The 10,059-nt window shown below is 48.3% G+C and overlaps 1 protein-coding gene across 2 annotated transcripts in view; it reads left to right on the forward strand.

The window, feature by feature from the left end:
* LOC111146956 (LRR binding FLII interacting protein 1) overlaps positions 1-9,069 on the forward strand; it is a 138,685-nt gene extending 129,616 nt beyond the window's left edge. For both annotated transcript variants that reach the window (XM_022502846.1, XM_022502926.1), the window contains 5 exons: positions 2,774-2,823; positions 4,591-4,708; positions 5,388-5,467; positions 6,550-6,654; positions 8,200-9,069. In XM_022502846.1, coding sequence (XP_022358554.1) covers positions 2,774-2,823; positions 4,591-4,708; positions 5,388-5,467; positions 6,550-6,654; positions 8,200-8,310 — 464 coding nt within the window. In that variant the 3' untranslated portion in view covers positions 8,311-9,069. The remainder of the gene's footprint in view (positions 1-2,773; positions 2,824-4,590; positions 4,709-5,387; positions 5,468-6,549; positions 6,655-8,199) is intronic.
* Positions 9,070-10,059: the final 990 nt, after the last annotated feature.

Genomic DNA, 10,059 nt, shown 5'->3' on the forward strand with positions numbered 1-10,059 from the left:
TTTACTTTTTTTTTTTTTAACTACATGTTTTTCAAGATGTGTATGACTTCAGTGGTGGATGACATATACAGTTCCCATCTGTACACACCTCCCAGGCCCTGTAAATAGGAGAAAAACCCTGTCCCTGTTCTGGCTTTTGCAGGAAGGAGGTGCTCTCGTGGTGTGGGAGGCTGGCCCCAGGGACCATGGAAATGGCCCACATGGATTATAATCAGACTAAGTCAGGGCAAGACAGGAGCAGATTCCTTGAGAGATGTCCGCTTTCCTCTCACTATCTTTGCCCATATGGAGGGGAGGTGATTTTCCTCTGCCTCAGGAGAAGAAGCTAGAGGCCCACGATGGCTGAAATTAACCCGCAGAATGGAAATCCTGCTCCTGAGAATGTATTATTACCAGCCAGCTACCCACCCTCACTGTGTTTCAGTTGCTCTCTGAAAATGGAGTTGGAACCTGCCCTCTAGGGTTACGGGCCAGATCCAGGTAAAACAGTGCAGAGAGGGAGTGCTTAGTGCTTGTGGTCCTTGCGGAGGATTGGCCTTGCTGCCCCTGGACAGGTGAGGTGACAAGGTGCAGGCCAGAAGAAAGACCAAGGGGAACAGGGGCTCAGAGAATGTCAGAGCTGCGGACACTGGCTGCCCCGGTGACTGTCCTAAGACCTCGCCAACTATAAGTGCTTCTCATTTCATGGGCCTCTTGACTTGTGTTCCAGAACATTTATTGGAATTCAGTACGGAAAAACCAGACTTTTTTAACAATTGAAATCCCTTCCTAGCCAACGCGTGTTGACTTCTTCTCTGTATAAGAGGAAACTCTAAATTTGAGATACTGTGACTTTATTTTCTTCCATGCCTTGTTTCTAAGCACAGCAGTTGTACCTTTCGATAAATAGTTTATGTCTGTTCATGACCAGGTATGACAGGCCAGCCATGAGCAGCAGAACTTCGTAAAGGCAGGACAATGCTAGGTCTGCAGTGCTCTGCGGAGGGGATACGGTCAGCATCTCGATGATGCCCCACTGTGTGCTCCACGAATCAGACTTAGTGATCTTTAAAACTACAAAAGTCGTGCCCTTTTTCTTCCTATCCAGTTAATTTGCTTCTTTCTTTTTTCCATTCTCTCCAAACGTAGTTTTAAACTTCTCTCCAATTCTGCTGTAAAGCTTGTCTCCCTTAAAATTTCACTTCTGTGTTTTTCATATTCTCACCCCAAGAGTGAAGGTCATTTTACCCTTATTTCCTATTTGTTGGCCAGCTCCATTATTATATCTTAACGTTTATTTTGTACTTGCTATCCAGAATATTCAAAGTCTTCTAATAGAAACATAATGATAATAAAATTGTACAATAGATGGATGAAATTCAAGACCACTTTCTGACATACTCATTGCTTCTTAGGATGCTATAGGTTTTGTATGTAGAATATAAGATAAAATAAAAAGTTACATTGAATAAAAAGCTGGGTTCATGACATTGGTGTTTCAGTGTTAGATGGGCTTGTAGAAGAGAAAGAATAAACTATCAGAAACAATTTGACTGTGTAAATTAAAATGGAATTCCAGAGGGTCATACGTTTGTCCTCTGTTAAGCTTTGACATTTCTGGCTTAATTTATTTTGTGGTTGTGTCTTTCAAAGTAACGACGTGGGGCTCTTGGAAGAACAATTAGGAAAGCGTGTGACTGGGATGAGGATATTGACAGGTGATTGTTTAGATGGAAGCAAAAGTGCATTTTATGCAGATGATCTATTTCCTCTTTCACGCGGGGAATCAAAACTGTGCAGCATGGAAGCACCGTGGCCTCGGGAGGAAGAGTCTCAGGCTGGGAGTCCAGCTCCGACTCCAAGGTCTGGGTATAGATCTGAAACAACAGAGGAGTACAGTGTTTAGAGGTGTGGGCCCCTGCCTGTAGAAGAGGGAGAGAGTAGCAGGGCGCACCTGTAGGGCTGTGTGGGTGAAGGTGTGGCCACTCGGGCCATGCCTGGGACAGAGTGACCATGCAGTACCCATGAGCAGTGCTGTCACCACCATGTCTTCCTGATTTGGCCTTTACACTGGGGTAGGGTTTTGCCTGCACCCCTAAACTGCCCCCGGGCTGGTCTCCTCCTCTGTACTCTGCAGATTATATCCCTTGACACCCCTTCAGAGGAATGTCTGGGGGGATTTCAAGAGGCATGCACTCTTCAGTGACTGGGTGGCAGGGGTGACAAATCCATAGCGTCACTGCAGCTCCCAGGACAAGACCCGCTCTACAGGAGCGGGGGAGCAGCTGTGTCATCAGCAGACCTCTGATTTGTAAATGTAGAGTCAAAACTCTGGCGCTGGGGTGTCTCTGAGAGAAAAGAGAAAGATCCCTTCTTCTGGGCCATGACCTTGGGAAGTCAAAGATAATGAAAATGCCGTTGATAACCGATCGCGATGCTCCGTCTGTTTGTACCTCGCTAATGATGTTCGGCCGTGAAGCCTGTGAGATCTTGTGTTGCAGCGTGGTTTGGCCCTAGAGCCCTTGCATGCTAACCCCAAGTAGAAGACTAGCCCGTTTGCATGCAGCCGGACGCTGCCCCTGACGACATAAGCATGTGTGAGAGCTTGACCCACGCCACTCTCCCTCGGCTGACGTCTTCCCCAGTCCCGTGTGTGGCCTCATTCACTGTGGTACGTGTATAATACCTTCATCATCAGTTTCACTAACCTGAATGCTCGCTCTCCGGTTTAGCATTTTGCCAAATGGTGCACTCCGCGGATTCACCCCAACCTCTGTCTTTCTGATTTCTTTAGATATTAGGTTGAAAAAGCTTGTTGATGAACGGGAATGCTTATTGGAACAGGTAACCATCTTTTTATTACTTTGAGTTCCCTGATGGGCGGTCCCTGAGCCTGAGAACCTTCCCATACTTACTTTCTTGCTTTCTCGGGAAAACCCTAACGCATCATGCCTGAAAGCAATTACCAAGCCAGCCTGTGCCCTTACTAGTTCTTTCCGCGTAGGACATCGCAAGTCATGTGAGGTTCAGAGAGGATGTCCCAAAGACTGGAGGCCGGGGAACTGAATGTGGTTCGCTCTATGCCGATTGCTGCTTAGAATAAATATTTACGTTTGTATATAAGGGGCTAGATGAACTGTGGAGAGGCAGGCGCTGACAGCACTTCTCCGACTTCTGCTGGCTCAGCGAAGTCAGTCTGGGGGTCCCTCAGTGATCAGCACCCCTTTCCAGAAGGTACTTTCTTCTTGGTGCAGCTGACCAAAGTAGTTGACCTTTGTCACATTCTTCCACCTCCAGAAACACTCACTGACGGTCCTGCTCGGTCTTTTTGTGCGCAGGGCAGTTCCTCAGTCCTTCTAGGATCACTTTCTGAGGAAACTCAGTTCCTCTCAGTTTTCTTCATAAGCCTAATCAACAGTATTTTGCTGTACTGTTGACAATTCCTCGGAAGGTTGCTCTCGAAATCGGGGAAATCACTCAATGTGGTAGCTGCATTGAGGTTCCTGGGATCTTTTAAAAACACATTTCCATCCTAATTCTGTAGGCATTTCCTTAGAGCAGTGCAGCATACCAGTGGGCAGTCTGTGCCTGAGTTTCTGCTCTGCTCTGTGCTGGCTGTTGGGGGAGGAGGCAGCTTCCACCAGGGCCACAGAGGTCAGAGATTAACAGGACAAGGGCTGGGAGACTGCCCATCAGACACTGGAACTTTCTGTAGTCCTGGCTGCTGACCGCCCTTCCGGCTCAACATGCCTCCGCCGGAGGGACCAGAGCTGGGCAGAGGCCAGCTCCCCGAGCGGGGGCTCTGTGAGGGAGCACACAGTTCTGTTAGGCCCTCCGGATGATGCTACTGGGCCTGGAAGGCTCCAGAAGGCCCTGCCCAGCTTCTAAGTGAAGAATGTGAATGTGACTAGTGCACTGACTTGCTAACAACTCTGAGATAAACATTTAAAGTATGTTATGTATAGTCTCCTGAATTCAAGAGGAATTTCAAACTTAGAAATAACTTTTCAGGGGCGCCTGGGTGGCTCAGTGGGTTAAAGCCTCTGCCTTTGGCTGAGGTCATGATCCCAGGGTCCTGGGATCGAGCCCCACGTCAGACTCTCTGCTTGGTGGGGACCTGCTTCCCCCCTCCCACACACACACCTCCCTGCCTCTCTGCCTGCTTGTGATCTCTCTCTGTCAAATACAAATAAAATCTTTAAAAAAAAAAAAAAAAAAGTAACTTTTCACCCAGAGTTACAAAATAATTTCTGCCTGATACGGTGAACGTGATTCCATTTTCACCCATTATGCTCTTACTTCCTGAGAAGAGTACTAATGGGCCGAAGGTGTTCATCTGTTTATTTGGATTGGTTATTAAAGGTGAGAGCCCCCCCCACACATGGTGGCTGGTGGATTGTAACCATTTACTACATTTTTCTTGTGCTTAATTACGTAACCCCGATCTCTTGGGCACCTTGAAGACCCAGGAAATAACTCCATAGCAACACTCAACTGTATTATGGGGCATTGGTTTCTGCACACCTCTTCCTTTGTCATAGGCTCTACGCTCAAATTCCGGCCTCATTTAGAGTCGAGAAATTCACACATTTTATTGGTGGGTGTTTTCAGATTAAGAAACTCAAAGGACAGCTGGAAGAAAGACAGAAGAATGGCAAGCTGGACAACCCGCACCCCGGAAATGACATCTTAGAAAACGGGACAGACATTCACGTAATGGATCTGCAAAGTAAATGTCCATCCTCTTGGGAAAGTAAACCCTTTACATGTCCTGTTTGTGTGATCCTTGGGCTAGAGGAGAAAAGCCGTCATGGCCAAGAACACCCGGCGTTCCCCTTGGCCCCCAAAAGCCCCTGAGTACAACAGTGCAATGATGTCTCTGTGTGGGACGGAACTGGAACGAGGCTGGGCAGGTGGGCAGAGTGGGGATGATGCTGTCTGAGCCCTGGGACTCGAACAGGTGCCCCCAAAATGTGCACCAAGTTACCACCATATGATACACTGTGAGAAACGGTGTTTTCCAGGCTGCATAGGACTTCAGCCGATGGTATGGAAAAAGTAAAAGGTATTTTTCCATACAAGTAAACTAGAAAGAGGCTTAAAGGGAGATAAAATTACCCGAAGTCTCCCCCCTTCCCCTGCCCCAACCACTTCTTTGTGTTCTGTGCTCAGAGGGGCTCTCCTGCCTGGCACCTGCCCAGACTGGGCACAGGGAGAGATCTTGCCTTCTCCTATCTCAGCTTCCCCCTCTCCTCCCCCAACCCTCCTTACCTCCATGGGGCCACAGGCCAGAACTTCAGGTTTGCATGCCAATGACTCAGTAGGGGACTTGGATCCCAGGTACTATTGTTTTCACATTTTAAAAAGCCCAAGAGCTTAACAGATTTTCCTTCTCTTTCAACCTTTAGGGGATGCCAACAGACAGATCAGCGACCTCAAATTTAAACTTGCAAAATCTGAGCAAGAGATAACCGCATTAGAACAAAATGTATGTGTGTGTACTTTTAAGCAATAAATGGGGAGTGAAAACGGTGATTAACTGAGGTGCACTTGCTAGAACTCGCCCTGGAGGGCTGAGCGCAAAGAGGAGCAGAGAGTCACAGAGCCAGAAAGGGCTGTCTGTGTGTTTCCTGCAGAGAGAGAAAGTAGGGGAGGGAAGATCACTGGGAAGATTCTGGTTGTTATAATGGATACTAACCCTTTATAAACAATGGCTGGTTCTGGAAAATCACTAATGTGGGCGGGGGTGGGGGGGCTTAAAAATGTTCTTTAAAAATAATGAGAAAGCATTTCATGTGGGGCCATCCCTCTTTCCCAGATTTTCTGCCTGTCTTCCTTGGTTGGCTCGCTCTGGTTTCTAGATAGGGGGTGTTTGTGCCTCTAGCACGTTGGGCCAATCTGGGGCAAGCTGCATTCTCAGCCAAGGGAGAAATAAGTCAGTACTTTAACACCCTCAGTTATGGGTCCCTGTGGCTAGCACTGTGGGGAGTTTTAGAGGAAACAGAAATGAGAATAGCACGCCTGGGACCAGATGAGTTTAAGAAGCAGGCTTTCGGTCTCAGTGGACTGAAAGTCTCACGTGGGTGGTGGCTGCTCCTGTCCCTCGCCACAGGCCTGGCTGTGGAATGCCATCCTCAAGCCTCCTTCCTTTCCTCTCTACTAGTTCCTGGCCTTTCCTTCTCCCTTGCTTCCTCCCCACCATGCCACCCCAGGGAGAGTGACAGTTGCTGAGGCCCTGGCTGAACCTTTGTCCAAAGCATCATTCTGCCTCAACATACCTTCTCCTGCAGAATGGCCTCACATTGGGGAAGGAGGGCAGCACTGTGGGAGCCACACCTTTGGACTAGGGTCAGAAAGGGGAGGGGACCCTCACAGCCATCAGCTCTGGGCTGCCCAGAAGGGCTCACTTGGTTAGAACCTATACACAGCCCAAGGTGCTAGATCTTAACGATTTGCATGGTCTGTCCTCCCATTTGATAACTTTGCCTTTTGATTCCACATGTGATAAAGCAACTGGAGAAAGAAAACAGGCCTGTTAATTTACACATAGGATGTTTCCCTTCCTTCTAGGTAATAAGGTTAGAGAGTCAAGTATCCCGTTATAAATCGGCTGCTGAAAATGCCGAAAAAATAGAAGATGAACTTAAGGCCGAAAAACGGAAACTCCAAAGAGAGGTAAATTTTCTAGGCTGTTGGCAGGGAAAGAACGGGAAATGATGGTCTAACTGTCAGCCGAGAGAGCTTCTGCCCCTCCCCCCACCCCAGACTGTTCCTGGGCCTGGCACCAAGGCCACCCCAAAGGGCCCCGCCAATGCCCCTGGGAGCCTGGGGCTGAATCCCAGGTCTCCCCATGATGGTGGCTGTGGGGCATTTGTAGGTGGCCTCTTCTCTCCTGCTTCTCTCAAGTTCTTCTTGGTCTTTGATTTTCTGTGGCTTCGCCCTCATGCATCCTCTGCAGGTTTCCTACTGTTGGTTCTGCTCGGGATGTATTGTATTTCTTGGATCCATGAAGTCTGTTTCTAAGTCAAGTTTGGAAAGTTTTCACCCATGACCTCCTTATGTATTCCTCTTTCCTAGTCTCTCCAGTTCCCCTCTGGGGCTCTGACCCTGAGGTGGTCAGACCCTCTCCCTGCAGCCCCCATATCCTATACCCACCTGTCCTGCCCAGCTCCTTACTGCTTTGCTGGTAGGTCTCCCCATTCACCTTTCATCTTTTTAAAGTGTGTTCATTCCTGATGGTTGCTCATTGTATGGTCGTGTATGCTTCTTTGTTAACTGTATCCTTCTCTCTTTAAAGATACTGTACAGGAACACTCTTGTGTTTTCCATGCCCACCCAAGGACTGACCCATGTTCAGTCTTGGCAGCTCGAATTCCCTTGCTGGCTCAGAACGCTTATCCTTCGTGTGTTTGGTGTCTCGTGAAGTGATGCTTGATTTTGATGTGCGGGGTCCTCCAGGCCTCCCTTGGGGAAATTTCCTGCAGAGGGGACTTGCTTCTGCTTCTGCTTCTGCTTCTGCCTCTCTAGTGAGAGGGGGTGCAGGGAGGCTAACCCATACCAGGACCCCAGGACCCCACCCCCCAAGGCCTTTGGATCAGAGGTAGAGGTGCAGTCACCGTTCTGAGGATGCATGTCTCCGCAACCACAGGGCGGTCGTACCCCCACCTGTCCGCCCTGTGGCCCTGCTGGTATGGCTTCCACTCTGACCCCCAGGCTCTTGTGGCACGGGCTCTACGGTGTGGCCATCTTGGCCTCCGCCATTCCCACTTTGGTTTCTGGTTGTAGAAACCTTGCCCCCGGCTGCCCAGGCCTCAGGGACCAACTCCTCCAACTGGCCGGGGCTCAGCTCTGATCTGTTCGCCTCACTTATGCTTTGTCAGACCATTGGAACCCCCAAGACTGTGCCGTGTCTGGGGTCGAGTTGTTTCAGAGGAGGGTTGCCTAGTCACTCCTGAGGCGAGGATCTTGTGCCTTGAGTCCCTTAAGGAATAGTTAAGAAATATACACATGCCTAGTCACTCCTGAGGCCAGGATCTTGTGCCTTGAGTCCCTTAAGGAATAGTTAAGAAATATATACACGCACACACACAGGGCTCGTACTGCAAGGAGCTCAGTGTGTCCAGACGACAACTGTCCTTTGCAGTGGGATGGAATCTTGGCAATCCTTTTACGTTGGGAGGAAGCAAGTTCCTCAAAGCTGCCTTTCCTCTTTGCTTCCAGCTGCGCTGTGCATTGGACAAGACAGAAGAGCTGGAGGTGAGCAACGGCCATTTAGTGAAGCGCCTGGAGAAAATGAAAGCAAATAGGAGTGCACTCTTGTCCCAGCAGTAAACATCAGCTCTGTCCAGGAACCCGGTCGGCAGATGGAGAGCATGGTGTCGTGGGCTTGCCTCTGTTCCTGTCCCGGGATTGCTGCTATGTCCCCTGCTTCTGAGAGCGCCCAGGGAGCACTTGGCTCCCACGTGCTCCCAAGCCGGCCCAGCCACAGCCCTGGCAGCCACCAGATGCCTCTGACTGCGGACCCCGACCCGGGCTGGGGCCACCACTCCGAATCCGCAGGTCATTTAACAAGCACACCGGGCCCACGGGAGCTCCGTGTCCTACGACGCGTCAGCCTCGCAACGCCACTGAACATGGCAATCAAAGTAAAGATTAAAATGCGACTTGAGTTTTCTTTTCATGTGTCTTGCTGAAAGTTGAGGGGAAATGTTAACAGTGTCGGGACTTCCTTTTGGGGCAGAATCTACAATTGGAGCAACTTTGGTAGTATCTTAGCCTACGCTTTTCATACACAAAACACTGTGGAACCACAAGCCATTACCAAGCAAACTCTTTCACTAGAAACAAGGGGATGGTCTGGAAGTAAAAGTGACCTTAAGAAGACTCTTTACAGGCAACAAATGAAGCTTTTCTAAGGGATTTTTGCATCAGTTCAACCCTATGTACACTTTTTTCCAGGGTAATTAGGCAATAGCTCCACTGAAAAAGACAGCTTTCCATTCGCACTATGTAACCCTTCTATTTGGACTTGAAGTTGTGAACTCCTTTCAAAGAATGTACTATTAGAAAAATTAAAAAATGAAATGCTGAAAAATTTTAGTAATGTGGTTTTTATATTCTTTCTCCACAGAGAAAGAAGATCTTTATTCCATATTCATTGTTCATATGTTTTGGATCATCTCTTTATTTTTTTGTGTATATCAAATCAGTTAATATTTCTTTTCCTAGTTGAGAAAAAAAAAGAGTGTATTCTCAACAAACAAGAATAGTGAGCGCACTTATAAGAGTCTTAGAATATAAAGCAAACCAAGGAAGTTACACACTAAAGTCACCTACATGATCTTCTGGAGCAAAGTAGAGAAAAGTTTGGCTACTTACAGATTTTTAGTTAGTCCTTGTGGATGTTGTACTTCAAGGCAGCTTGGGTCAGCAAGCCAGCTTTTCAGGATATTAGCCAGACAGTGTCTCCCAAGTATATGTCATGTTAACACTTGGAGAATCCTGGTGTAAAGGACATGACCTGGGTGTATACCACTGAGACAGCGCTCCTGACATAGTGCTAGAGGTCATGGGGGTCCGTCTCCCAGCACCATCTGGGTCCGGGATGCACAAGATGACATTAGGCACAAGAGGAGTTCGTGTCTCCTTGTGCCAAGGACAGTTTACAGTTCAGATCTCCTTCCTGAGCATGCCAAAGGTAAGATCATCCAGTCCTCAACCACACATTGGTGCCCACAGACATACTGTAGCTGCTGCATATTCAAGACCCGTGTTTTTATTTTTATTTTTTTTAATATTTTATTTATTTATTAGAGAGAGAGCACAAGTAGGCAGAGAGGTGGGCAAAGGGAGAGAGGGGGAAGCAGGCTCCCCACTGAGCAGAGAGCCTGATGCAGGGCTCGATCCTAGGACCCTGAGACCATGACCTGAGCTGAAGGCAGAGACTTAACCCACTAAGCCACCCAGGCGCACCAAGACCCGTGGTTTTTTTTTTTTTTTAAGATTTTATTTATTTATTTGACAGAGATCATAAGTAGGCAGAGAGAGAGGAGGAAGCAGGCTCCCCGCTGAGCAGAGAGC

The sequence above is a fragment of the Enhydra lutris genome, unplaced genomic scaffold, assembly GCF_002288905.1.
Source record: "Enhydra lutris kenyoni isolate GAN:26980312 unplaced genomic scaffold, ASM228890v2 scaffoldscaffold1, whole genome shotgun sequence".
NCBI lineage: Eukaryota > Metazoa > Chordata > Mammalia > Carnivora > Mustelidae > Enhydra > Enhydra lutris.